The sequence below is a fragment of the Cinclus cinclus genome, chromosome 7 (assembly GCF_963662255.1).
Source record: "Cinclus cinclus chromosome 7, bCinCin1.1, whole genome shotgun sequence".
NCBI classification, from domain to species: Eukaryota; Metazoa; Chordata; class Aves; order Passeriformes; family Cinclidae; genus Cinclus; species Cinclus cinclus.
In genome coordinates, this window is record NC_085052.1 from 13864512 (window position 1) to 13892288 (window position 27777).

Consider the following 27777-nt stretch of genomic DNA (forward strand, 5'->3'; position numbering starts at 1 on the left):
AGCACTGAGGACCCAGCCTGAGCTGTATGGGGACTCTCAGAGCATTATCAAAACAGATATATTTATTCTTCTGGCACAGGGGTTGTCACACACTACACGTGTGCACAGACCTGTCCACTCCACTCACATTGGGCAGGGGCTGTCTCTCACTGTCCCTGGCTGCAGCAGAGGGTGGGCAAGCCACAAGCAGCGCCGCTCCTTCCCTGCTGTGGGTGCTGGGAATGGACTGCAGTGAGGAGTGCTGTCTGCTGGCCTTCGTGCTCCAGCCTTTAGCACTCAGAGCAGTGCTGGGCTCTGAGGATCCAGAAGGTCCGTGGCATTGGTGGGATGACTTGGTGGCTTAGCAAGGTGCTGGTCAGACTGTTGGTCAACACAGGGAGGGGACACAGGGCGCTCACCTGCCTGGGCTCCCGAGCAGGAACCTGCAGGGACAGAGATGGTGCTATCAGCCATGTCCCCTGCACGCTGACACCCCTTCAGCAGCTGCTTCCACACACTCACCATTCTCCGCGTGCTGCCACTGCTTCCTTCCGCACTAGCCTCTTTTTGTCATCCAAAGGCTTGGCCAGTGCCCGGATAACTCGGCCCTTGTATGGGAGCAGCTGTAAGACAGAAGGGGCTCTCTGTGAGATAAATAAATGGATGCTGGCTGCTCCCCAGGAGGTTTGGGACCCCCTTGCTCCTCTACATGGAAGAGCAGGCAGCAAGGTGCTGCAGAAGCACTTACCACTGTTGTGGGCAGACTGGTGAGGGCATGGGCACAGCGCAGGGCAGCAATGCGGACAGCCTGGAACAGACGGGGATGAGGGGAGCACAAGGGGCAGGAGAGAGGGGGTGCAGGGAGGAGAGGAAGGAAGGGGTGTACACACCATGGTGGGGCTGGAGGTGAGGTTGAGGAACTTGGTGACCAGTGTGTCGACATGCAGGCTCATGATCTGGGGAGCTTCGAGCAGCAGTGGGTGGAGGCAGCTCAGTGTGGAGAGCTGTACTACACGATCTGAGCAGGACAAGGCCTCAAGCAGGAGGGAAAGCAGCTGCAGAGATAGGGAGAACACAGGAGTCATGAATAACCCCAAATCATGCACTCCACAATGTCACAGCACACCCCGCCTGCCAGCCAGTCTGGTTCTTACCGTGGGCAGCTCTGTCACCAGTACAGGTTTGGGGAGGTGGTTGAGTACATGGGACAGGCTTTTCAGGTAATTGGCCTTCACATCTGTGGAGAACAGAGATGGTTACAAGCAGCCTGCAGAAGAAGGGGATGCTGGCTTAGGTCCCCTGGTTAAAAAGGGTCAGAAGGGGTGGGGCTAGGCTGTGGGTGCCCACTCACCGGGGCCAGCCCCATGGAAGCCTTGCACCAGCTTGGGGACGTTGTCAGTGAAGAAGCGCTGGCGGAACATGATGCGCACGTCAGCATGGCAGCCCTTGTGCAGCACGTCTGGGGACTCGGCCATGAGCAGGGAGAAGCCATCGGCTGCGGCAGGGCCGAGCTCTGTGTCACCCAACAGGCCCAGCAGCTGTGAGGAAAAGAGCCCTGAGACAGAGTTCTGTTGCTGGGGGTCCCCAGCCAGCCATGGGGGAGCAAAGCAGGTTTCTTAGATGTCATCCAGCCCCACCACCACCTACCTTGTCTGTCAGGCAGGAGCTCAGGGGGTGGTAGCGCAACACCAAGGCTTTGGTCACCTGTGCAGGCAGAACAGTCAATGCCAGGCTGGGTCCCCCAGCCCCCCTGCCCCACTCATCCAGGGCAGGCCTTACCCAGAGCAGCAAGGTGAGTGCCTGCATTCGGCGGGGCCCCTCTGTGAGGCTGGCCTCCATCCTGTTCACTGCAAGCTGTAGGATTTCAGTCAGCTGCTGCCCTGGGAATGGAAGGGACAAGCTGAGCCATTCCCCATGTCAGCAGTGGGCAGGGACACCTGGCATCGGCCCCAGCCCCCTTACCTGCTGGGTGCTTGTTCACCAGCCCTGCAAAGCACTTAGCAGCTGTGGTGGCTGTGAAGGGACAGTTGCAGGAACAGCCCAATGCCAGCAGCTCCCGGAGCAGCCGTTCCTGCTGAGGGATTGCCACCTGGAAGAGACACAGAATGTGTTATGGCCCAGGGTTGCAGCTGCTCCCTGTGTCTGTCCATGGAGCTTGGTGTGGGACAGAGGCTGGAGAGTGCTTGGGCAGGGCTCCTCTCCACCCTGCTCCATCAACGTACATTACGGGGCAAGGAGCAGACGAAGGCCATGAGGAGGGCGACCAGGCATCTCTGTGCCTCCAAGCACTCCCCATCCTGCAAGGGAAGAACAGTGTCCATATCATCACAGTCCTTGCTGTGCCAACATCTTAATTCCCAGCCCATTCTGGTGCCCCAGCCACAATCACCAAACATACCCCGAAAGGCTGGAAGGAGCAGGGAAAACTGTTTTGGGGTAGGAATGAAACCTCTCCATCCAGGAAGAGGGGCACCACATGAGACACACTCTGGGCAGCCAGCCTGAGAGAAAAAAAAGACATTGTAATGTGCTGCTCTGGAAGGGTCACCAGACTTCCCAGGTGGGTCACCCTGTACAGACAGCAGCAGGGGGCATGCACCCCTCCATGATGGAGCACCCATCATGCCCCAGCTTCACTCACTCAGGGCTCAGGTGAGTGGTAGCAGCACTGATGACTGGGATCATGGCAGCCAGAACCTCTTCCTCCAGCAGTGTCTTGGCTGGCAGTGTATGCGTGCTCTCTGCAGGTAGTGGGAGGAATGGAGCTTGCTAGAGCCTGCTGTTCAGAGGAAGGAGGCAGGCACAGCCCCCTGAACCCACACCAAAGTGGAGCAGGGCTCTGGGACAGGAGCAGGGAGTAGTGCAGCCCACTCCTGAGAGCCATGGGTCTGGCAGCACTGACTGCAGAATCAGGGACCCCTGAGAGCCCAGGAGTTGCCTGCTCTCCCCTCTCCCACTCCAGCCCTGCACTCACCTGGCATGGCTGCCTGCACAGCCACGGCCAGCAGGCACGGCACCACCGTCTGGTGGAAGTACCAGCAGCCCTCGGCATCCTGTTGGCACTGCAGGGCCACACGGTGCAGGCTCTGGCACACAGAGACCATGTCTTGGGTGTTCCTGGCCTCGGTCCCTGCAGGGCACAGTCACCACCAAGTCAAACAGCCTCAACACCAGCCTCTCCTTATCTGCACCAGGATCCTGGGACAATGCAGCTCTTCTGACTCCCACTCCACCAGTGGGATTCACAGCCCAAGTGTGGGTCCCTTGTACCACTGCCACTCCAGCTCTCTCCCAGCCATCACCAGTAACAGGCAGTTCCTGGCCAGACACTCTGTGGAGCTGCCTGCAGCAGCTCCATTACCTTTCTGCACCTTCTGGAGATGCTGTAGCAGAACAGGGACAGTCTCCTTCACGATGCTGGTGTGGGTGGACACAGCTGCCAGGGCCTGCAGGCAGCGCTGTTGCAAGGAGTGGTGGTTGTGGTAGTTCTCCTCCCGCTCTGAAAAGGAAACACACCTCAGAGGGGGACCTGGGGACACCGCACCCAAGGGCAGTCAGGGCCCAGACCCTGCCAGGGTAGATGTGGTGAAGCAGCACAGCAGACCCAGCCCATACTGGGCTCAAGGCACTCGGCCTGATCTGCAACTGGGCAGCTCCTTCCCGGGAGGGTGATCCTAGCCACACACAGGCTGGCTACCAGACCAACCACAGCCTTCCCTGTGCCAGCCATACAGTGCCTGTGCTGGGAAACCCCAAGGACAGCCACCGACCTATGCCATATAATACAGCCCCACTGCCTGGCAGGAGCCCAATGGTGAGGGGAAAGGCTTTACCCCAAAACCAGTCACCACTCCTTTCCCAGCCCTACCTGACTGCAGCTCCTCTTCAAGCCTGGGTACCATGCATCCAGAGAAAACCTTTGGGTAGGTGGGGGCCAGGGACCCAGCTGCTTCCATTGCTGCTTCACTGCCAGGGGGAAAGAGAGTGCAAAAGGTGATGTGAGGACTACACATCCAGGGCTGCTTGTACACCAGCTGCACAGACCCGGCCAGAAGGTGTCTCCACAACCCCATTTCTCAGCAACTTGCTTTCCTCACCATTCAGGTAGGAAGAGCAGAGCCTCCTGCTCTGATAGGCTCAGAATTTCTTATTTACAGCCCATGAATTGTCTGGTTTATCCCATGTAGTCTTCTTGTTCAGAGAATGAGAAGGCACAAGTTTCTGTGCCTTCCCTCAGACTACATCCCCTCTCTGCAGCAAAGCCAGGCTTTGTTCCTCTCCCAGAGTGTGGGTGACTGCCATGATGCCAGCCCACCCCTCACCTGCTCTGGGAATCCTCCTCATGAAGAGCAAGACGGATTAAGTGATCCACAACCAGCTCCAGATCAGAGGAAGACAGGAAACCTGGAACAAGAGCCATAGAGGAATCCTATCCTTGGCCAAAGGCAAAGATGCTGGTATGCTGGACAGGATCCTTCCCCATCATCCAGGCCACCAGCAATGCAGCAGCACACCAAACACCAGAGATACAAGGTGCCCAGCACAAACAGGCAAGAGAGAAACCAAATGTCCCTGGATCTCATGGCTTGGGTAGAACATGCTGCTGCCACTCCTGTGCACTTAAAGGCAGCAGGCAAAGATGTCCCAGTAGCCACTGTGTCTCTCAGAAGAGAGGGACACCTCCCTCTGTCTCAAGGGAAAAATGGTACGAACCTTGCAGGGAGCCCAGGATAGTCAGTGCCTTGATCCCAACCAGCTGCAGCTGCACACTGGGATCCAGCAGCGCCGAGAACACCACAGAGCAAACTGGAGCTTGGAGTGACAGCAGAGTGCTCTCATCTGGAGAGAGGCACATGGAATCACTGCCTGCATCTGGCTGTCACCACACAGCCACCATCATGGCACTTGACAGACTCTTTCTGGGGTGCTGCATTTGACAGCCAATCATGCAGGGTCCCTGGGACATAGCACATGCAGCCATGCAGCCACACTGGCCAGTAAGTTTTCCTTGTCTGTCAGCATACAGGAAAGTGAGGTCAGACCCAGCAGCCCTTGGGACACAGCTGCCTCCACAGGGACCAGCTACCCTCACCTTCTTCCACATGTCCCCACTTCTGCTGCAACTCCAGGAAGCCTAGCAGCATTTCCAGGATTGTTCTCCTCTGGCTGCTCTGCAGGGACACAAAGGTGTAACACAGATCACCGTCACTGCTGGGACAGAGCTGCAACTCAGCCCAGCATTTTGAGGCCAGAGAGCCCAAGGGGTCTCTACCCATAGCCAGGGAAAGACATCCTCTTAGACATCTTGCTGCTGCCAGGCCCTGTGGAGCCAGTGGGTGCCCCTCACCTGCATGTGCTTGGTGTATTGCTCCAGCAGCAGGGGCAGGACGCTGCGGGTGATGCGGTGGTAGGTGCGGAGCGAGGCACCTGCTGCTGCCTGCAAGAGTTTGGCACTGGGCCACACCAGCTTCATGTCGGGCTCACACAGATGGTGCCTGCAATCTGAGATAGGCTGGGCGTCAGCTGCAGCAGCACAGAGCTCCTCTGCCTCACATGCGGGGACACAGCCGATAGCGGGGCTGTGATGTGCTGCCAGGGCGCAGCTCTGAGCTGCAGCACAGCCTCCCCAACTGAGCAGCTTCCCACAGCTCCAAGTGCACAGAGAGTGCAGTTCCAGCAGAGATGGAAGCAGCTCAATCCCCTTGTCCTCCCTTCCTGCAGCCAACTACCTTGGAGAAGCCAGAAGTTGCTGTGACAACTAGAAAGAGAAGAGGCTTGAAAGAGAAGAGGCAGGCAGATCTCTGCCTAGAAGGATGCTTTCAGGCCTGGCTGCATGGGGCAGCTCTCTGTTAGCTACCTTGCAGGATGCTGCTGAGGAAGGAATCCAGCAGATCCTCAGAATCAGAGCTGAGCACGGAGCGGGAGAGGCAGGCAGAGAGAGCATGCAGGGCAGCCAGGCATTCCATCTCAATCTTCTCACTCGCCGTCTGGAACACCTGGACGAAAGGCCATAGGAGGAGCTGAACTCCACGCTGACAGCAACTGCAGCCTTCAGGCTCCCAGTGCAGGCTGAAGGCCTCAGGCTCCTGCCTCATTTCCCACATGATTTGAACATGCAGCATGGCACACTCAAGCCACACTGACATGCTGATAGGGCTGGCCTGTCCCTTCCACTTTTCAGCTAGGGCAGTCCAAGGTCACAGGTGTGGGCTGCAGGGAGATATGGGGCCCACACAGTTTGGCTGAGAACCCCTGCTCAGCAGAAGCCCGGCCATGGTGGAGCCCTGCAGTACTCACCTCTCTGCGCAGGGATGACCAGAGGCTGGGAAGGAATTCCTGCAGCTCCTTCTGCCCGTAGATGGCACAGCAGGCAGTCTGCAACAAGGAGCCAGAAAAAAACATCACAAAGAAGCCAGTACCAGGAGGACACAGTGCCAGGACACTGCCCATCCTGGCAAGTTCATGCTGAGCTGCACAAATCACTTAAGAAAAACAGGAAAGAGTGATGCAGGCCAAACCAGGACTCTTGAAATTGTGGCTCTGCAAGGGAGAGTCTCTGGCTGGCAGGGAAAAGGGCTCAGAAGTGGCTGGCAGCTGCATAGGCTGAAGAGAGTAGGGGATCTCTCCTTACCAGAGTTTGCAGCGAGTCAAGCTTGGCACTCTGCAGTTCTGAGTCCAACTTCTCAATAAGGAGAGGGAGAAGGAACTGCAGAGAGAAGCACTTTAATTCAGCCCCTCCCTTGCACCACCTTGTCCCTGTACCCGCAAGGCTGCAAGTTCAGCCTCTACTAGGAGAGGAGAGATGAAGCAGCAGCAGCAGCAATAGGCAGCCCCTTTCCCAGGGTGTCAGTCAACACCCTCTCCATGACCAGCCTCAGCAGGAGACAGGGCTGCCCAAGTGCAAGCTCCTAGTCCCAGCTCTTCTCATCCCACAGAGTCACAGCAGGAGCTGCAGCACTATGAGAGGTAGCCTGTGCTCAGGGAACAGCACAAGAATCCCCAAGGAGCTTTGTACCTCAGCAAATTGGGGTGTGGAGGCCAGTACAGCCCGGAGGCTCAGGATCAGGTCTTCCCTCTGGATGCCATGAGGATCATTGGGGGGCTGGAAAGGAAGCAGAGAGGTCAGCCACCAGTCAGGAAATATCCCAACCCAGCCACCAGCTGAGGCTGCATCACTTCATCTCCAGCAAGGCAGCAGCACTGCCAGTCACTGCACGCAGCTTGGCACAAGCCTGTCAGCTTGAGAGCCACAGCTCACAGCTGAACACTGCCCAGCCAAGATGCTTGGCCACCCTCTCATCTCATTCCCTGGAGGCAACACAACCCCCTAAGAAAACACCAGAAAGAAATAAAGAACAGGTTGTGGCACATGACAGACTCACTCACTGGAGTAAAATCAACAGGGAAGTAGCAGGATGTAACTTCAAACAGCTCTTCCACAAAGGGACCTGCAGACAGAGGAGAGGGGGTGAGCAAAGATATTGGGCAAGAAAAGTCACAGCAGCTATGTTTAGCACCCTCAAAAGAGCAGGTCTGCAGCTTTTAAAGCATATTAGGGATCACCCCAGGCCTGGTCATACCCTGGTCAGAGCCATCCCTCCAAAGCCTGAAAGAAAAGGGACATCTCCCATTTAGCTCTGCATGGCAGGTTTAGGCTCACCCAGGGCATAGTCCTTGGCAATGAGATCACGCACAATCTGGAAGGCCACCAGCAGATTGCGGGGATCCTTCTCCCCATCCATGACCTGGATGAAGCCGAAGGTGAAGTTGGCACCCAGGCCTTTCAGCTCTGCAGAAAGGAGAGTGGGCAGGTGCAGGACATCAGACCTCAAGACATAGCATTAAATCAGCTGAGTTGCCTCAGCCCCACAGTCCTTTTCCAGGCAGAGCCACAGAGCCCTTGGAGAAGGTGAAAGTGAGTCATTTTCCCAGTTTCAAAAATCCCAGAGTAGCTTTGGCATCTGCTCCCTCACCTTCCTCCCTGGTGCTCATGAAGTTGGTGATGATGCTGTAGACTGTGTGGCGGTCCAGCTGCATCAAGGACTGAAGAGAGGAGCAGACCAATCAAAACCATCCTCTACACATGGCAGCACAGCACCCACTATACCAAAGGCAGCACATGCCCTTGAGAGAGAGCAGGACCCCCAGCAGCTTAGCTGATGCTTCCTAGCACAGAGATCCCATTTATTGCATGCAAAGTGTGCATGCCTACACAATGGCATGTGAACATGACTGTGTCCCATCACTGCAAGAATGCACTATCAGTCACACCAGAGCCACACATGCTGCCTGAGGCAGTGCCAGCAAAAACAATCTTAAATGTGAGGACAATTGAACTGGGGCACTTAAACACAGCTTGGAGAATGGAGCAAAAAGAAACAATTCCCTTAGGGCTGAGAAAAGAGAGGACAAGGGCCAAACAGGATTCTTGTCTGCTGTCTGTCTCTCATAGTCTCTCTTGCAGTGAGCCAAGCTGTCTCTAAGCTCTGCAGAAGCACTACACTGTGCTGAATATGGCCAGTCCTCCGGGCAGGCAGGCCATCCCCAGACACATAGGGAGCAGAGATCAAGGACAGGAGGATAGGAAATCACACTGCTCACCTGCACATGCACCTCTTGGAAGATGGCTTTGAGCACAGACACTGCTAGCCCTGGAGACAGCACCTCACACATGCTCTGGGGACAGGAAAAGCAAGAAGAGAATACCATGATGGCAACCACGTAATGGAACTCCTGCAGCAGCTGCCTGCAGGATCCTCTTCCACAACAGGGAGAGCTCACCACCCCCTCCCCAGACAGAACAGGACAAGGTCCCCATCATGTGTGCTGCTCCCCCAGATGGCCAGGGAACCCTTGCCCCAGTACCAAAACAGGGCAGGAAATCAAGGCAGTCTCATGTCCCCAATTCCTCCACAAGAGGCACAGCAGGAGAAGAGAGGCAACAGGGCAATGTTGCCAGATGGGCTGACAGCCCAGCTGGTCCCTGCTCAACACACTGCTCCAACCCATTCCCAGGTGTTGCACCTCCCTGACACTGCTCTGGAGTGCATCCCAGCACTGTGGGCTGGGAGTGCGAGCTCACCAGTGCTCGGAGTCCCTGGAGCACAGAGGGAATCACCAGGTGATGATCTTGCAGCCGGCTCTCATAGAATAGGACCAGATGCAGCACTGTCAGAAACAGACACCAATGTGTGTTAGCCCTAGGAAATGCAGCTGCTGGGCACCGGCCCCAGCTCGACCACAAGCTGATGGATTAAGAGTGAGCACATCTTGCACTGGTGAATGGGACAAACTGCTGCTGTTGGGTACACTCACCTGGCTCCAACACCTTTACCCTCTCCTTGTAAGTAGCCCACGTCTAACTGCAGCAGGGCAGCAGCTACCTCTGGCTGCTGCACAAGTGCTGGAGCTACCCAAGAGGCATTTGCCCGGGCCTGTCCAGACATGTGGATGCAGACACCAAAAGAGTGGCAGTCTACTCAGTGGAGGCTGGAGGATGTTATGGGGTGGGGCACAGGGCTGGGACAGAAGTTCTGGCTTCCTCGAATTTGGCTCAACAACACGTTCCTGGCCTCTGAGTCACGGCCACGGGCGCCTGCACACCCCAGCCCTGGGGAGTGGTAGCAGGAAGCAGACTGGAAGAGCTGGCTAACAGCATCCTGTGCCCACAGCTGCTGCAGAAACTCAGCCCCCCAGAAGGCAGCCTGACGCAGCGCTTGAGAAATTACCTGTGTGAGCAGGGACACGAGGCTCTAACACAGCTCACTCCCCTTGCTCAGATGCCCTGAGTCTCTTTTCTCCTTCAAGTATCCCCACTGAACCTCCCTACTTCTGACTGCCCCTCCAGAGCACCCCAGTTCCCATCAGTCATCACACCTGGCTCCAGATACTGCAGTAGATAAGGTTCTATGCACAGCTGCTCTCAGCCCTGCCTGGCTCTAGTCAAGAGAGCCAAATTCCAAGAACTAAGCATCTTTTACTTCCATCCTCCACTTTATTTACTAGTTAGCCCCCCCCAGGCTGCTGGCATAAGCTCACCTTCCCATCTGCAAGGTCCCCAGGCAAAAGCTTGTTAACACTTACTGGCTTTCCCTGCTGCCAGTCAGCTGCTATGGGCATTTAACAGAGGCAGACCTTCTCCTTGCCTCCATGAAAAGTGCATCTTCCCCTCCCCACTCCAGTCCCCCACTCCATTCTCATCCTTACGCTGATCTCCCCTCCTCTCCAGGCCTCAGGGTTTCTCCTGAGTTAACCTGGTCAGGCTGCAGGGCTGCAGTGTGACTTGGTGTGTGGACAGTCTTCCTGCTCTGAATCATCATCCAAGGATTCTGACACACAGATGTATCCTCAACATGTCCCACGTGGCACTGAGCACACCTGGGCATGCAACACCCACACACCGTCAGGGGATCCAGCTGTCCAGGGATTTGGTGTGTTCAGACAGTGACAGTGAATCGTATAGTGAGGTTGGCAAAAAGGCTGCAGCACAAAGCCTCGTGCCCTCCTTGGACTTTGACTCGTGGGGACATGTACAAAGTTGTCACAGTGTTAAATCAATCCTTTTGCCAATTGCAGGACAGATACTTTAATGGCACAGGCTTTGTCCCCCACCAGACATTCAAAAGGCAAGAAAAGCCCTTACCTTCCTTCTCCTGGAGCAGGGAGTAGCACTGGAGCAGGACTTGTGACAACAGCTGGATGCCTCGCCCTCGTGTCCGAGGATCTGTGTTCTCCAGACAAAACCTAGGCCAAGAGGGGAGAAAGTCCAAGAAGCCTGCTGTGAGCAGGTACATCCAAGTAGGAAGCATGTCCTGAGCAGGCACGTTACGAACACAAAGAGGTGTCACTCTGTGGGCCCTATCATGCCTGACTTGCTGGCAGAGTGGAAACAGACTCCTCTCCTCCTGTCTGTGCTGCATGTGTGCACTCAGGCCCAGAACTATGCAGAAAGAAACCGAAGTTCTCACGTCAGACCAAAGAAATTGCTCTTGCAAGCAATTTCCAAGATCACAAGGGTCAAAAGGGTAAAGCCTCTTACAGTGAGGCAATCCCAGCCCCCAGCTTGGGAGAAAGGAGCCTAGGCCATGACAGTTCAGAGACAAAAGTAGAAGATGAGTGCCAGCCAACTTGTGACATGGTGTTGTGCAGCTGTGTGCTCAGGCAGATCCTGCTGGGGACAGCCCCGACTGAAAAGTGCCCTACAGCTTGCTGCCTGCCACAACATCTCTGTCCTGGGAGAGCATCAAGAAGCTGCTCCAGCCTTGCTCTTTCCCAAAGAGTTCCCACATCCAGGGAGCGTAAAGCCCTGCTCAAGCCCCATGCAGTGAGCAGACATCCTGCCCACTGCTATGTGGCATCCAGTGCGCAGACATCCTGCCCACTGCTATGTGTCATCCAGTGCTGAAGCTCATCCTGGATGAGCACACTTGTCCTTCTAAGTATGCCTCCTTGTGGGAATGTCCCATGCAAGGCCCTTACCCGATGTACAACTTGCATAAAGCTTTTCTTACCCCAGGGCTTCCACAAGCTGCAGTACTGTCCACCTTCCATCTTTCACCCCTGGAGAAAGGAAATAAAGACAGTGAGGAAGAGAGATAATGCAGGCATGTTACTGGAGGTGCATGCTGGGAAGCATTCAGCACCACAGTGGGAAAGGCTGGTCTGTGCTGACTCCTCACTAAGCACCAAAGGAGCCATGTGCACTTAACTGATGGAGCTGCCTCCAGCACAGCCTGCAATCACCTCTGAGACTGAGAGTTGAGAGGAGATAGCCCAGGGAGAACTTCTCTGCACTTTGCCTCACCCTGTCCCTGCAGTGTGGGTGTATGTGTGGCTCCTAAGAGGTGTCTTGCTGTGCTCCACTTCACTGAAATACTAAAACCCCCTTCTCTAATGTGAGCGTGCTGTGAGGAGACAGAGGGCAGCTCTCCAGGTGCTTCCTGAGGGAAAACTGGCTGAACAAGCAGCACAGAGACTAGTGATCAGTCAGCTCCCCACCTTGGCTCCATCACTTCCACACTGTGCTGAGCAAGAACTGCACAAACTTCTTCCAAGATGGAGGCTAGGGAGAAAGGCAGCTTTGTGGTCAGAGGAAGATAAAACGCTGGGATTCCTGGAGTCTATTTCCAACTCTGTCTCAGATTCCTTGCCAGGTTGCCTCATTCACCTCCTGTTTCTTGCAATTCGACTGTGGAAGAGTCACTCCTCAAAAGGCTTTGGTATGGACCTGCCTGCTGCACCTTACAAGAACCCTGGCAGAAGGGCAGGTTCTCCATTCCTGCCACCCGTTGCCCATGTGGCACCTCCCCAGAAGGAAAGCTCTGTGTACGCCCTCTGCTCAGACATGAGGTGGCAGGCAAGGGACTGCCTTACCTTCAGACCCCTAACCTGCAGCTCAAGTGTCAAGTGACATTGCCGGAAAACAAGCAGCAACCCTCACTCTCTGCCTGGACAAGTCATCATTTTCCACAAAAAAAACCAAAAAAACCCAAAACAAACAAAAAAAAACAAACACCACAATCACCTGGTAATCACTGAGACTCACTATCTTTGCCCAGGGGCACTTCTGGGCACACTGGAGGGACCTGCTCACCTCTCTGCTCTGCTGAACCTACACAACTGACAGGGCTCTCACCCTCTCAGAAACCCAAAGGTTTCATTAGGGGCTTTCCCAGTCCTTGCTCCAGCTAATATCTCCTGCCATTGCAAACATTTACTGTCTCTTCCTAAGCAGTTAATTCCAGTATTAACAGTATTAAGACACCCTGTTCATCACAGAGATGTCTCTAGGGATGGGATGACAGTGTTTTCTGACAGCATGTTCTGACAGCAGGCAGTCCTGACTCCAGAGACAGAGCTTTCAATCCTGCCTGGCGCAGCAGGGAGAGGGAGCCTGAACTGAGAAACAGAACAGATAAGGGAGCTGTGTGGAAAGAGAGCCCAGCAGGCCTCAGAATTGATGGGCACAGACTGAACAGGGGGTGCCCTCAGAGACAGCCATAATGTGCTGGCAAAATTTCTTGCAGAATAACAGTGAAACAGCAAGCAGATGCTAAGTATCAGCCAAAGCAGAGTGGGCTGCAGAGAGAGCTTGGGTGGCCCCTCCATATCCAGCATCCCAATCTCTTGATCTGCAAGCTCATGAAAAGCCCTTGTGCCATCACAGAAAAAGTCTGAGACAAACATCATCTCTGTGTCCAGGTGCTCTGCCTCTCTGTGTCCACAGAGACCAAAAGCAAAGCTTCTGGTTCTCTACTCAACAAGAAAGAGCTACAGTGTGATGGCCAAGCCACAGCCAGGTAGTGATACTCCCCGTGATCAGCAGCAGAGAGGTCAGCAGCTCCTTTGCCCTGCTCAGCTAGGGAGCTCCCTCTGTTCTCAGGGATCCAGCTGTGACCAACTTTGCCTCACATGGTGTGGCCACCCCTCCCTGGCACAGCCTGCAAGTGTGGCATGCTTGTGGCCAGCACTGCACAGGCCACAGCATGAGCACCAGCACAGCTAACTTGACCTGCCTAATCAGCATAGCAGGCACAGTGGTGAGCCCCTGAAACTGCTGCCCCCACATCAAGCAACAGTACATATGCCCCATGGTTAATCAGGCACCTGGAATCCCTTTACCAGGAGGGGCTGCCTTGCTATTCTGGGATTCCTGTAACTCCCAGAGACTTAACAGAAGCAAGCCATCCACCCTGTGCTAGATTGCTACTCTGAACCAACGTGCTCTCCTTCCTGGTGAATCTGTCTCCCGTTCAGTGTCCTTCTAGGTATTAGTCACTTCTGGAGGCCTTCCATTCTTGTTTCCCCCACACCCTCAAAATGCGAGCACAATGTTCACACAGAATGTGTAATGGATTCTGTAACAGCAGTATCTTTCTCTCCTCATTTTCTAAGAAAGATTAATTCAGCCTCCTCCTGCCACCCACTGACCCAGGCAGCCCAACCCACCTGTGACAGCATCAAGGCCTTTCTACCACTTGCCAAGTTACACTCATTTTAGTCCTCAGCAACAAACTGGGGAAGCTCAATGTTTGTTACAGAAATTGCACAATGGCCACGAGCTTAAAAAAAGACCTCCCCTTTTGCTCAAGGATACACAGTGCAATTTAATCTTTTCTGATGTGTGGCTCTGTACGAGGTCAGAGGGGCTCAAGGACACTTCCCAGCCCCACTGTTTGTGAAGGTGGGTTTGTCACAAGAGCCACATGGCTGAAAAAAGCTGGGGGGAACAATTCTCTTTGTATGTCTTCCAAGAGACAAAGCTGTCTCCAGGCACTTCTGTAACATGGCATCAGGTGACAACAGCAGTTGTAAGGTTATCCTTCCCCATGTCTATCTGAAATATGCCAGAAGCTGTGCCCTTCCCGAAACACGCTGAAGCCACTGCCTACAAACACCGAAGTACCACCTTATCCTTAGAAAGCCACATTCCTGAAGCTGCAACTTGCCTAATGCAACAAAATCACCCAACTGCCGTTCCAAAGAGAAGGATAAATTATCAGAGCAAAGCAAATGCCTCAAGCCCTGCTAGGAAAGGGGGAGAAACCACAGTGAGGGCACTCTGCAACCGACACCTTCCACGGTCCCTCATCAAGGCCATAAGTTCTCTTCCCACTGTCTATTTCTCTGCCACCCACCTCTGCCTCGGTCCTGGAGTCCCCTCGTCCCCACGACTGTCCCACTCCTACCACACATCTCCTGGGCAGCTCCGAGCTGCAGGCCCTACCCTGCCCTGCCGTACCCATTCCCACGTGCCGTGCCGTGCCCTGCCCAGCACGGCAGCCTCACAATCCACAGACACGCTCCGTCCCGCGCCTCCACACTACACCCTACTCTACTCTACTCTACTCTACCCTGCCCTGCCCTGCCCTGCCCAGCCCCGCAGTCCCACGCTTCCTCCCAAACCCCTCCCCACATGGCCACGACCCGCCCGTACGCCCGCCCGCTCCAGGCCCAGCCAGGTCCCACCGCCGTGCCCACGCCCAGTCCCGCCCCCGCGCGTTACCTGCTGCCACCTCCGCGGCGCGGCCGTCCTGCTGCCCGGACACGAAGTCCCGGACGAAGGCGGCAAGAACCTCCGTCCCGGTCTCCGTCCCGGCCGCCGCCATGACACTCGCGCGCAGGGCCACGGCCCGGCCCCCCCACCCCTCCTGCGCGTGCGCGGGGGCGGTCCCGGCAGTCACGTGCGCCGGGGGGCGGGGCGGCCCCGCGCGCACGGGCGGGCGCAGCGCGGAGCCGGCGCGGCCCCGATGCCGAGCGCCGCCGGTCGGCCCCGCCATGGGCGGCTGCGTGGGGCGGCAGCGCCGGGAGCGGCCCGCCGCCGGCGGCAACACCCGCAAGCGAGCAGGTGAGCGGGGATCGTCCCGGCTGGGGACCCCCGCGGTCGCCGGCACTGGGGCGGGGGAGGCAGGGGTGTCCCGTGTCTCCCTAGGGGTGGCGCGGGAGGAACGTGGGCACCGGAGGGACGCAGTCCGCCACGGGACAACTCCCCCCTCGCACAACCCTAGAAGCCGCTCTGTGTCATCGGGGTTGCCGTATCCCGGGGATCCCAGTTCGGTGCGCGGCCTCGGGCGGAGGACAGGAACCGTGGCTCCCGTCCCGGCGCCCCGGAGGCTTTGCGGGGTCAGGGCTGGGGTACGCAACGCGTCCAGCCGAGCCCTGGTAGTTCCCGGCTTCTCCCGGGAAGTGCTGTCCCGAGACGACTGCAGTGTGGCGGATGCCCCCGGTCTGGGCTCGGCAGCGTCCCCCGGCACGGCGCGTCCTACGAACGGCAGGGTCTTGCCCGCTCGGGGTCGGTGCTGTCCCGTACACCTGGCTGCTGCCGGCGGGCGCGACCCCGATCCCGCTGCCCCGGGGCTTCGGGAGCAGGGTAGGGCAGGGAGCGGCTGCGCCGGTTCGGAGAGCAGCGGCGGAGCAGCGGGGCCGGTGCAGCCCCGCAGCCCCCCTGAGTTACTGGTAGCCGAGCAGCCGGGGGCGATGAGGCGCTTCCCCGTGATACCGTGCCGGAGGGTTCCGGAGGCCGCGGGGACGGGTACGGTGGACTTTTGGCGGAGAAGCCGTGGGTTGGTAGGATGAATCACACCTTTCTCTTGCCGCCTCCCCGGCCGGTGCCGTCGCAGCCGGTAATTACCGTGTTTATGGCAGAGCGGTAGTGGGCGGTGGGAGAGGAGGGGCAGTAAGCGTGTGCCCGGGACGGGACGCGACGCCCCGGCCCTCGCCTGCAGCTGGGATGAGGGAGGGAAGGGCATTTTCTGTGGGACCGTGCCCGCCGCTCCGGCAGCACGTGCAGGGTGCCAGGGCTGCTGGCCCAGGCTGTGCCCGTGCCGGTGCCCTGGGCAGCCGCCCCCACTGCGCGGGGCTCCAGGTGTGCCAGCCTGCCCCGGGGATGCCCTGCTGGTATGGGTTGGGGTGATAGCCCTCCTCACCCCGGCACACTTTGGCCCCAGGAGTGCCTTCTTGCGGGTATCAGTGAGGCCTGGGGTCTCTGGCTGACTGTTCCCTCAGCTTAGTGGGATGTGGGGCCATTGCCTTGTAGCTCTGGCTGCTGTGACGGGGTATGAGGTCAGATCTGTGTATCAGGATCTGTGTGATGCCCTCCCGTGCCAGGCAACAGCTGACTGCAGAACCTGTGTCTCCATCCCCATTTATTCTCCTGGGATGGGTCATGGTGCCTTCCTGGTATACTGTTGGCAGTTGCTGCTGCTGCTTTCTTGCAGTATGTCCCTTCCTGGGAGAGCAGGGCTGTCCCTTGTGCCAGGTACCCTGGCTGGTTCCTGCCTTTGCTTGCATGGTGCCACCAGCCCATGGGAGCTGCTCAGCAGGTGGTGGCAGATGAAGCAAGGCTGCTGCTGCACTCACCAGCAGTATAGGGACACTGCCCTGGGCCAGCTGGTCCCAGTACACGAGGACTTACCGTCAGTGAGGAGGGGGGCTCTGCCTGCCCACCTCTGCTGCCACAGGGGCCCTGCTAAGCAGCCCCCTGTCTGGGGCTTGCTGTGACCCCTTGTGAAGGGGTCCTGCGAGGGCTCGCAGCAGCAGGTGACAGCATTGTCCCTGGGGTGGCCAGCTTACTGCAGCAGGAGCTGGAGATGCCCGTGGCACACAGCATCCCAACCTTGCCTAGCTCAGGAGTGGATCAGCCAGCACTGCTGGAAGCAGTGGTGTGTGCCATCTGGCTGACATCTTCTCCAGGACCTGTCAGCTGGGGCTGCCTAAGGCTCCTGTGGGCAGGGAGCAAGCCCAGGGCAGGGAAGCCTTTGGGTCACATCCTCCAGCCTGGGGGTTCCTCACCCGGGCACTGCGGGGGGCTGAGCCACGAGTAGGGTGCTGCAGGCACAGGGCAGGAGGCAGCAGGCTGCCAGCCAGATCCTGTTGGCTTGAGTCCGGGCACAGTGAGCGGATGGACCTGTCTGGTGGTGCTGCCGTGGAGAGTTGCACAAGGGACCAGGAATAGAGCAGCAGGAGGTGATTAGAAGGTGCAGGCCTGGCTGGGCGGTAGCAATAAAAAGATGAAACTTAAGCCCCTGCCTACCTGGGTAAGGCTGCTGGGCATGCCTGTACACACGAGGCAGCCAGAGCCGACCCCCATAACTCCAATCCTGCTACCTCTCCTGGCCCAGCCTCTTCCCTTTGCTGCAAGCAGACTGGGGGTATGGTGCTGAGTGGGAGTGCTGGCCTGGCATCCTGGCTGTGAGGACATGTGCCCTACCCTGGTGGCTGCAGCAGCATAGGGGCATGATCCCAGACATGTCCTTCAGGCTGGCTGTGGACACTTCACCACTGCCCTCCTGGGGCAGGTGTTGCCTCTGACCTTGCTGTGTCCTGTGGTGCTGCAAATCCCTCTGGCCCAGCACCGTGACTGCTGAATCGGCAGCGCTGGCTGCAGCCGGCTGCCCTTGCTCATCCAGGGATGTGGGCAGCATGCTGCCTGCCAGGGATGCTCAGTGCCCAGCCCTGGGGTAGCTGAGCACCTGTGCCCCTTGGGGACCTCTGAGGTGGGTGCTTGCTGGGAAGCAGATGCTAAGCTGGCTCCAATGGTCTTGGGTGGGGTGAGGCAGGGCTGGTACAATCAAAAAGGTCATATAGTGCCTTGTGTCACCACACAGGAGCAGCTGCCTGGGGAACTTGTCTCAGCCCACAGCTGGCAGTGGTGGCTGTCTCCAGTGACTGTGGTGTGTGGCATCACCTTGCCTGGCAGGTCACTGTGTAGGCATAGGCATCTTCCTGCCCAGCTGGAGCCTCACTTTCCCTTCATCCTGTCCCCACAGGAGGGGTGCTCAGGGAGAGGGGTGACAGGAAGGAGCTGTTATCATTCATTGTCCCCAGCTCAGCTGGGAGCAACAACAACTCCCTCCTGCCCCATGTGTCTGGGCTGGCTGTAGGGCTGATGGGACAGGGCTGTTCCCACAGGGCCACTGCCCACAGTAGTGAGGGCATGGTAATCTGCGACTGGCACTGCGGTGGCTCAGATCCCTGGGCAATGCTGACTGCTGAAGGTCCATGGGGATGTGGCTAGGGCCTGTTTTGTGGAGAGCCAGCTCAGTTCAGCCCATTACTGGGGCAGCTGCAGTCTGGCAGTGATGTCCTCTGTCCCCCTGATGCCCAGGACACTGTGTGCATGCTGTCTTGCCTGCAGCTGGTCCCTGTCATGCCAGGGTGGCAGGGGGGATGGTGAAGTCCTGACCCCCCTTTCCTGCTACTCAGCCTTTGTAATCCCCTTCTCGTTACGACTCACCAGCTTATTTCCTGGCTAATTCTCCAAGCTATAAATACTGCTCTGCCTCAAAGGGCCCCGAGGCCCTTTGGCCACCCTACGGGGCAGCAACTGGGCCCCCAAACAAGGAAGCAAGATCCCTTGCCCCCTCTGAATGCAAAGGGTGTAATTTGGGGGAGCAACTGCTGTGGGGCCAGTGGGATTTTGGGCCAGGCTAGCTTTAGCCCAGTTACCCCCGGCTACATTGGGATCTGTTCTTCACTGGATAGGGTGATTCCTATCCAGTGAGGGTATGGGGAGGTGGGGGGCTCAGGACCCAAGGGGAAACCCTGTCCTTTGGCTGAATTTCCCCTCCTTGCAGGCCGCAATGAGCCCCTGAAGAAGGAGTGTCCCAAATGGAAGAGTGACTACCCCATGACAGATGGGCAGCTGCGTAGCAAGCGGGATGAGTTTTGGGACACGGCACCCGCCTTTGAAGGCCGCAAGGAGATCTGGGATGCCCTAAAGGCAGCTGCCTATGCTGTAGAAGCCAATGACCACAGCCTGGCCCAGGCTATCCTCGATGGAGCCAGCATCACCCTGCCCCACGGTGAGGGTCAGCACTGAGGGTTTGGGTGGGGTGTGTGCTGAGTCCCCCGAATCTGTGCACATGGAGGTCCCAGGCTGGAGAAAAAAAAAGGGCTCCCTGCCATCCAGAGCTCAGCCCAGCTAAGGGGAGTAAGGCAGGCTGTGCCATGCTGCTTGGGGTGGCCCTGTCCCCATTTGGTTGTCCATGGGAATGCTACTCTTTAGCATCTTATCCTGCTGTCCCCAGGGTCCCTGACAGAGTGCTATGATGAGCTGGGCAACCGGTACCAGCTGCCCGTCTACTGCCTTGCCCCCCCTGTGAACCTGATCCTGGAGCGGAGCGAGGAGGAGGTGGTGGAACCGGCTGAACCTCTGCCTAATGCCCGGCGGGAGTTCACCCTCAAGGTGCGCCTCTCCACCGGCAAGGACCTGCGGCTCAGCGCCAGTATGAGTGACACCATCGGGCAGCTGAAGAAGCAGCTGCAGGCGCAGGAGGGCATTGACCTGGCCTGGCAGCGGTGGTTCTTCTCAGGCAAGCTGCTCACTGACCGCACACGACTGCAGGAGACCAAGATCCAGAAGGATTTTGTTGTGCAAGTGATTGTCAACCAGCCCCTTCCACCCAGGAACTGAGCCACCCCCTACTGGTTGAGGGGAGAGGGCAGGGTGCTGAGGGACAGTGGCACCTCTGGGGATTCTCTGTGCTGTGTTCTGGCCCATCCAGAGCTTCTGCTGCTCCCCCCTGAGGCTACCCTCCACACAGGTGACCCCCAAGGAAGGTCTGCATGGGGCTGTGCCACCAGGGTGGCTCCCCTTGGCTGGAGACACGGGCAGGCGCCGTGTTTGCTGAAGGAGGTTTGAGACCAAATGTCTCTGGGGCTCTTCTGCCAGGCTGTGCCGGCAGGGAGAGGCTGTGACCCACTGGGCTCTGGCTTCCCCCTGGCCACGAGACCCGTGGGGTGCTGGGCTGGGTGGAGATGTCTCCCCTCTGTACATAGTCTGTATTTATCAATAAAGCCTTTTCATCCTTCCTCTCGCCTTGGGGACAGGCTGGAGGGGGCTGTAACCCATAGCCCCTGTGCCTGTCCTGTATCTGCTCCCGTGTCCGAATGGGCACAGGGTGTCAAGGGTAGTCTGGACACCCCAGATCAGCTCCCTAGTGACACCCTGGCCCTGTCCTGACAGCCCTGACTGTTTGCCTGCCAGGACCCTTCCCCAGCATTGTTCCATTGTCATCCCAGCTGCTTTCTCAGTGTGGGGTCACCACCTCCCTTTTCTGTTGCTTTCCCTCTGGAGGTTTAAGCTTGTGTCTGCCCTTGGGCTAGGTGGGACACTCTGTGGGGAGGAACAGTCCCCAAGACTACCTTCATGGCCACTGTGGCTTGCCCTGGTGAAAACAGCATTTTTCTGCTGTGTGATCCTGTCACACACATGGGACAGGGCACCCAAGGATGGCCCTGGAAACTGCCCAGGAGGGTAACAGTGACGTGTAACTGTCTGTCCCTCCCCCAGGTCTTGTGCTGGTAGATGGTTCCCAGCGCATTAACTGTCCTAGCACAAGGCAGTGTTGGCCTCATCTTACAAGGGGGGAGTGCTCAGGAGGCTTGAACAATGTTCCTGCTGCCGGGAATAGCTGCCGGCTCTGCCTGTTGGCCCCACGTGAGGCCATGTGCTGTGGGGGAGACCAGGCAGCCTTGGGGACCCTGGCAGGGCTGCTCGGAATGTTCCACACCTGAGGTCATCCTCTAAAGCAGCACAGAGGGGCCATGACTCCTGGCATCCCATGCTGCCTGCTGCTGGCTGAGAGGCTTGAGAGGGCTCATTCCCTCCCTTTGGGGTGGGCAGGACCCCCCCAGGCCCCCCACCCTGCCCAAGGTGCCAGGGACCCTCAGGCAATGTTGGTGGCTGCAGCAGCATCTGATTGCACAGAGATAGGATGATGGGAACATCTTGCTTGCCCAGGGTGGGTGGCACAGGCATAGGTGCTGTGCCTGTGGGATGATCCTGGATCATGTCCCTGTTCTGCTGAGCCTCTCTTGACTGGCTGTCACAGGTTCTGCTCACCGCAGCTCCCCATAACAAGCACAGGTTTCCTGGCCAACCCGGGGTGGGGGGGGTCAGGGGGGTCTCTTTAAGGGGGTGTAGGGCTGGAGAGGTGAGTCAGGGCCGACAGAAAGCAGGAGGGTGAGCTCATGGCAAAGCTGCCCCAGTCATGTGGAGCAGCCACAGCTGTTGGTGCCCTTGGGCTGTGGGACAGAGGGGCCAACAGCATAAAGCCCCACAGCCAGCAAAGCTGCCGGCAGCACCAGGAGCGAGGACTGGGAACTCCCTGCTGGTGGTAGCAAGAAGAGGACACATCCTGCACAGGACTGTGCACTGCAGGCAGACATGGAGCTGGATGTGGAACGGGCCAAGGAGCTCATTGAGCAGAAGCTGGCAGAGGAGGAGAAGGAGGAGGTGGGTCCATAGGGCAGGGGAATTTTCCTGAGGTGTTGTAGGAAGCCCCATTGTACTCTATCCTTCCTTAGGGACTCAGATGTGAGGAGGCTGGCACCAACCCTGCCATCCTGAGGGATACATGGTGTCCAAGGGCTCTTTGGGGGGCATCAAGTTCCGAATCTGGCAGCTCTAGCCCACGGGGCAGAACTGAGCAGGGGGCAGGTGCCCAGCTTACCAAACAGGGTGGGGAGGCAAGTGCAAGCCCAAGGGCTACCAAGCACCCCACAGACCTCAGTGGCAAGTGGAGCCATGCCCAGAGTCACCTTCCCTGGCAGGCTGAGGATGGAGGCAGTGGGGCTGCTGTGTGCCCAGACAAAACCATGCAGAACCCACTGTGCCTGTGCAGAAACTCAAAGGGGATGGTGCACAGGAGCCACCGGCTGTGGAGCGGATGAACACACCTGAGCTGGAGGAGGAAAAACACCGTGGCCCCAGGAACTGGGGTCTTGAGGCCATCAAGGTGAGTGGGTGGGGGTGCAGGGTGGCCAGGGGTGGCTGGTCACAGACAAGTCAAACGGGGCACTGTGTGTGCTCACCAGGGCCAGGAGAAGGTGCGGAGGAGTTCAGTGGATCTGAGGCGGGAAATCATCGACGTGGGGAGCATCCAAAGACTCATCGAGCTCCGCAAGCAGCGCCGGCAGCGCCGGGCTGAGCGGGCAGCCACCCCTGAGCCCACCCCACCACCTGAGCCCCTGGAAACTGTATGTCAGGGGGTCCCAAGATGCAGGAGGGGGGCTGTTGGGATAGGGGCTGGACCACCCACAAGCCAGCCCCCGGGTCACCTTACCTCTCTGGGGAAGCAGGCCAGGGGCCCTCCATGTTGTCCCCTCTCCTGCACCCCTGTGCTGCCCCAGCCCTGAGCCTGTCCCATTGCCAGGAGGGTCCTGTGGAGCCAGAGACCTTCCTGCGAGCTGCTGTCCAGGGCAAGATGCACATCATTGAGAAGTTTCTGGCAGACGGTGGCTCCCCCGACACATGTGATGAGGTAGCATCCCTGGCAGCCACTGATTGCCCCCAACCTGTGCCATGCCACCAAGTCCTGCAGCCATGTGTGCTGGTTTTACCCTGAGGGGAGGGCACACAAACCATAGCACCCTGTCCCACCATGCCTGTGGGCGAGGGTTGGGACCCTTGGGACGTGGTTGGAGGTACAAGCAGACTGGGCAGGGGAGGATGCACCTGTGCACCAATGTGCTACCCTGTCCCCCAGTTCCACCGCACAGCCTTGCACCGCTCCTCGCTGGAGGGACATGTGGAAATCCTGCAGAAGCTGCTGGACAGTGGGGCCACTGTTGACTTCAGGGACCGGGTGAGGCTGGATCCTGCTTCCACCTGCATGCTGGTCTGAGCATCTGGGTGTGTTGCAGCCAGAACTACAGCAGGACTGGGGACCCTGCAGTGGGGCAGTGCTGTCCCCATCACGGAGGTGGCTGCAGGCAAGGCTCTCCCAGTTCAACTCCAGCATAGGGACCTGCTGGGGCAGGGGACAGACACAGGGTAGGGGTGTCCCCCACCATGACACAGCACTGTATATCCAGCTGGACTGCACTGCCGTGCACTGGGCCTGCCGGGGTGGGCACCTGGATGCTGTCAAACTGCTGCAGGACCACGGGGCAGACCTCAATGTGAAGGACAAGGTGAGCAGGGCAGAGCAGGTCACAGAGTTCTTCCGGGGGAAGGGGCATACCCTGGAGTACCAGAGCTGACCCTCTGTTGGGTTAGCAGGTGAGGGTGCTGATCCCCACTGATGTCCATGTCATCCCCCCTCAAGCTGCTCAGCACACCCCTTCACGTGGCCACCCGAACTGGACACCTTGACATTGTGGAACATCTCATCCACTGTGGGGTGGATATCAATGCCCCAGACAGGGTGAGTGCTGCAATCATGCAGGCATCACTGGGGGGGCAACACTGATCCCCCTCCCTCTGTCAACACCTCCAAAGGCTTCCAGCACCCACAGTGGGGCACACCTGGACACATATATCCCTGGCCCAGGTTGGTTGCAGCCACACCCAGATCTGGGACAGGAATAGTCCCCCTTGTCTGTGTGGAGGTTGGTGTGCTGGGGGCTGGGTAGCCGTGCTGGGGACAGGCAGAGGGTCCTCGCCCCCTGGACCACAGTCTCCAGTGAAGCTGTGTCTCTTACAGGAAGGTGACACAGCACTGCATGATGCCACACGGCTCAGTCGCTACAAGATCATCAAAACACTGATCCTGCATGGGGCTGACATGATGGCCAAGAATGAGGTGAATGTAAAGGGCCAGCACCAAGGCCATTTGCTCCCTACCATGTTGCACCACCCTATGCCCAGCCTCTCTCTGCCCACTCTTGCAGGCTGGCAAGACCCCGACAGACCTGGTGCAGCAGTGGCAGGTGGACACACGCCAGGCGCTGGAGACCAAGGAGCAGCAGCAGGGGGAAATGGAGGTCCCTGCATGATGGCACCAGGCAGGGACCAGGGGCTGGTCTCAGCTCCAAGGAGCTGGATCCAGACAAGACTTGTTTGTGTCAATAAAAATCAGCAAAGAGCAGCGTTTAGCTCCAGGTGTCTTTGAGGTTGGGCAGCCTGCACCAGGGTTGATGGGCCTGGGGAAGCTGGGTTATCCTGGGAGCAGATATCTAGCAGCATGAAGAGCCCTGCCTCCTATCACCAGGACTCAAGTACAGGTGACTCCAAGTGGTTCAAGGGCAGGACTCCTCACTGCAGGACACCAATAGCTTGCAGTCCTTCAAAGTCCCACCTGGCAAGCTCTGGGGGCGAAAATACATGGAGGACAGCTCAACCTGAGAACATGTTGTGCTGGAGGCTGGAGCTGTGCCAGAGAGCAGCATCTGTACCCATGCTGGACAGCCACTCTGTGGGGTCAGATGGCTTGTCCTTCTGCCTTTCCTGCTGCAGCCATTCCCGGGGGACACATGGTCCCTTTGCGCACATGCTGAGTGCAGTGCTCACTGCTCCCTGTATGGAAATGCTCACCGATTTACAGAAGACCCTACACTGACAGCTGGATCAGGTGATCCCTGACCAAAGCCCTGGGACTGCTTGCAATGCCTGGTCTTTCCCTGACCTTGCAGCCCAGCCCTGTATGAGGCAGAGGGATGGCTGCCAGGGTTGGCATGCAGAAGGGAAAGCATGGCTGCGGTGGCCAAAGCTCATCTGGAGGGGCTCTGAGCTCCTAGCAGCCAGCTCCTGAAGGCGGAAAAACATCCTGAGCTCATCTGGTACAACCCCCCATGTCACCTGCCCAGCAGGGTTGCAGGTCCCTCACGTGCCCCATCAAATATTAACAGCCCCTCAGTGAGGCAAGCAGCACAGCCAGCAGCAGCACCCAGCCACCATGGCATTCAGCACCCTCCTCCCCTCCTCCCTCCGGCCCACCCTGGCAGCTCTGCACTGGGCAGCCCGCAGGCAGTGCCGGGGGCTCAGCACCCCCCAGGAATCAGATCCCTCACTCAATCTTGGGGGCATCTTCCCACCCCTGACCACCCCTTTCTCACCCACACAGGAGGTGGACTATGCCCAGCTGGAGGGGAACCTGCGCCGCTATGCCAGCATCACTTTCCGAGGTAAGCGCTGCCCACTATCCTTCTCCATGCAGGCTCCCGTCAGATCCCTGCCTGCCACAGAGGCAGCATGCAGGCAGCCTGCCAACTTCCCAAGGGTGCTCAGCCTCCAGCTGGACTTTGCTCCGGGGCTGGCAACCTCTCGGGTCACCCACCTGAGGCCCTTTGCCTGGTACATCCCCAGGCACACAAGTGAGTCCTTGCACACCCCCACCACACACTACCACGTGCTTGCACACACACTCCACGTGTGCAGGCTTGCATACATGATCCACACATAGCTGCAGGCTTGAACCTATGCACTGTGCTCCCATGCACACTCAAAAATTCATGGGACACGTATCTGTCAATTGCCAAAGATGGACAGATGATAGGAGAGGAGCTACAGAAGATGTTGCAGCCTCACAAGGATGTTCCCAGAGCCTCCTCTCTTCTGATCAGGAGGCTGGGACTGCAAGGACATAGGCAGGAGAGGGCACACTGTGGGCTGCGGAGCTCTGCCCGGGTGCCAGGAGCAAAGAAGGGAGTGAGTGTAATGGGGACACCTGACAGTCCTGGCACCCTTCTCCTGTGCCGGAGCCCTGCCCACCCCACATCTATGTTCCAGGGCTGGTGGTGTTGGGCTCCAACGGGGAGTATCCATACCTGGCATCCCATGAGAGGGTGGAGGTGGTGAGCTGCGTGCGCCGGGCTCTGCCCAGGGACCGCTTGCTGCTGGCTGGCTCAGGCTGTGAATGTGAGTGCCTGTGTGGGCAGTGTGGGGGGAAGTGCAGGGGCCATGTGTCCCCTCTGGAGCACCCCTCACCCCTTTGCCTCTCCCCCAGCCACCCAGGCCACTATCGAGCTGACAGTCAGCATGGCAGAGGCAGGGGCTGATGTGGCACTGGTTGTGACACCCTGCTATTACCGGGGGGCCATGACCACTGCTGCCCTGGTCCATCACTACACAGAGGTGAGCCGTGTCCAGTGCCTGCCAGCAACCCAGCAGGGCAGCAGGACACACACACCCAATGTACCCCCAACCCACCCCAGCTACTGAAATCTGCCTGGCTGCCTGCAGGTTGGTGATGCATCTCCCATCCCTGTGGTGCTGTACAGCGTCCCTGCCAACACCGGCCTGGACTTGCCCATGGAGGCTGTCATCACCTTGGCTCAGCACCCAAACATCATTGGGATCAAGGATAGCGGTGGGGACGTGAGTGGGGCAGGACTTTCCCAGCGCTGCTTACCACCAAAACTGGACCTAAGCTGGAAATGGGGAACTGGGACCTGCAGGCCTTCCCTGGACCCCAGGGCTGCCAGCAGGCAGCCTGCAGCAGGGGGGGCTGGGTTATGCCTGCCCCAGGGCACAGCATGTCTCTTCCCAGATCACCCGCATGGGGCTGATGGTCCATAAGACAAGGCAGGAGGATTTCCAGGTGCTGGCAGGATCAGCCAGCTTCCTGCTGGCAAGCTATGCTGTGGGTAAGTGCAGCTGCCCATCCTTGGGTGGGGGCACTGTCTGGGGACACTGGCAGGGGGAGGCAGATGAGAGACTGGGAAGTGCTGGCTAGGCACAGCATGCTGAGCTGGCTGCCAATGTGTCCTGGTGTCTCTAGGTGCCTCTGGGGGTGTGTGTGCCCTCGCCAATGTTCTGGGTGACCCATTATGTCAGCTGGACCACCTGTGCCGCAAGGGCCAGTGGCAGGAGGCCCGTGACCTGCAGCACCGCCTCATTGAGCCCAACATGGCGGTGAGCAGCCAGAACCCCTGGGATGGTGAGGGGTGATGGCGAGCAAAGGAGCAGGGGCTGCACAGCAGATCCCAGACAGCATGCTGGCCCATGGGAGCCAGAAAACCTCAGCACCCTCCCTCCCCCAGGTCACCCGTCGGTTTGGGATCCCAGGGCTGAAGAAGGCCATGGAGTGGTTTGGCTACTATGGAGGTCCCTGCCGTGCACCCCTGGGCACTCTGAACCCTGCCCAGGTTGAAGAGCTGAGGAGCACCTTCACTGCCAATGGCTGGCTGTGAGGTGCTTTCCATCTACCCCCTCCCACACTGAGAAGGGACAGGAATCAGGGACCATGGGAACTGGAGACATTGTGGGGAACACCCTTTCCTGTTAGACAGGGCTGCACTGGGCAAAGTGGGTAGAGGAGGGCAACCCCAGTCCAGCCTGCATCCCTGCCAGCCCCCAGGGTCCTGTTGTCTTCACCTGTGAAGGGGTAGATCCTTGTGCCATGAATAAACCTGCCCTCTCCACTCTGTGTCTGCAGTCCTGTCTGTGCAAGGCCCCCACTGGGAGCCATCCCTGCTCCCAGCAAAAAAGACATGGCACGGCGTTTGGCAACATGGTTTACTCAACTGAGGCCTGTGCAGGCAGCAGCACAAGGCAGGGTCACAGCAAGGCACAGGACCTGGTGCAGGCAGACACTGGCAGGGAGGGCACGGCCTCTGCAGCACTGGGCATTGAGA

At 58.2% G+C, this 27777-nt stretch overlaps 4 protein-coding genes across 11 annotated transcripts; 3 read left to right on the plus strand and 1 right to left on the minus strand.

Moving 5' to 3' along the window:
• Positions 1–258: 258 nt before the first annotated feature.
• On the minus strand, positions 259–15110 carry MMS19 (MMS19 homolog, cytosolic iron-sulfur assembly component). 6 transcript variants are annotated; one of them, XM_062496768.1, is made up of 31 exons: positions 14984–15110; positions 11490–11538; positions 10622–10722; positions 9062–9147; positions 8581–8655; positions 7953–8022; positions 7640–7768; positions 7366–7427; positions 6995–7081; positions 6611–6685; positions 6277–6354; positions 5837–5975; positions 5327–5481; positions 5072–5150; positions 4693–4818; positions 4302–4383; positions 3848–3945; positions 3341–3478; positions 2954–3109; positions 2621–2720; positions 2378–2480; positions 2202–2276; positions 1942–2068; positions 1759–1859; positions 1627–1683; positions 1331–1517; positions 1134–1216; positions 870–1034; positions 728–787; positions 502–602; positions 259–422 (listed from the first exon to the last, which is right to left on the minus strand). In XM_062496768.1, the coding sequence occupies exons 1-31, from the start codon at positions 15084–15086 to the stop codon at positions 395–397; spliced, it is 3075 nt and encodes a 1024-aa protein (XP_062352752.1). In that variant the 5' UTR covers positions 15087–15110; the 3' UTR covers positions 259–394. The 6 variants fall into 6 exon arrangements, with proteins under 6 accessions (XP_062352752.1, XP_062352753.1, XP_062352755.1 ...); XM_062496769.1 differs by having other exon boundaries at positions 3341–3476; positions 3831–3945; XM_062496771.1 differs by lacking the exon at positions 7640–7768 and having other exon boundaries at positions 3341–3476; positions 3831–3945.
• Positions 15111–15186: 76 nt separating this feature from the next.
• Positions 15187–20330, plus strand: UBTD1 (ubiquitin domain containing 1). Of its 2 annotated transcripts, none has more exons than XM_062496297.1 (3): positions 15187–15325; positions 19053–19280; positions 19506–20330. In XM_062496297.1, exons 1-3 carry the CDS (start codon positions 15256–15258, stop codon positions 19889–19891), a joined length of 684 nt encoding a protein of 227 aa, XP_062352281.1. In that variant the 5' UTR covers positions 15187–15255; the 3' UTR covers positions 19892–20330. The 2 variants fall into 2 exon arrangements, with proteins under 2 accessions (XP_062352281.1, XP_062352280.1); XM_062496296.1 differs by lacking the exon at positions 15187–15325 and adding an exon at positions 16208–16378 and having other exon boundaries at positions 19052–19280.
• A 1104-nt stretch (positions 20331–21434) lies between these two features.
• ANKRD2 (ankyrin repeat domain 2) lies at positions 21435–24279 on the plus strand. 2 transcript variants are annotated; one of them, XM_062496158.1, is made up of 9 exons: positions 21435–21715; positions 22104–22217; positions 22297–22458; positions 22635–22742; positions 22968–23066; positions 23296–23394; positions 23529–23627; positions 23907–24005; positions 24094–24279. In XM_062496158.1, the coding sequence occupies exons 1-9, from the start codon at positions 21647–21649 to the stop codon at positions 24196–24198; spliced, it is 954 nt and encodes a 317-aa protein (XP_062352142.1). In that variant the 5' UTR covers positions 21435–21646; the 3' UTR covers positions 24199–24279. The 2 variants fall into 2 exon arrangements, with proteins under 2 accessions (XP_062352142.1, XP_062352143.1); XM_062496159.1 differs by lacking the exon at positions 23529–23627.
• Positions 24280–25082: 803 nt separating this feature from the next.
• HOGA1 (4-hydroxy-2-oxoglutarate aldolase 1) lies at positions 25083–27457 on the plus strand. The gene is made up of 7 exons (XM_062496592.1): positions 25083–25326; positions 25931–26059; positions 26148–26275; positions 26384–26518; positions 26691–26787; positions 26922–27055; positions 27184–27457. Exons 1-7 carry the CDS (start codon positions 25098–25100, stop codon positions 27331–27333), a joined length of 1002 nt encoding a protein of 333 aa, XP_062352576.1. The 5' UTR covers positions 25083–25097; the 3' UTR covers positions 27334–27457.
• The last annotated feature ends 320 nt before the right edge of the window (positions 27458–27777 follow it).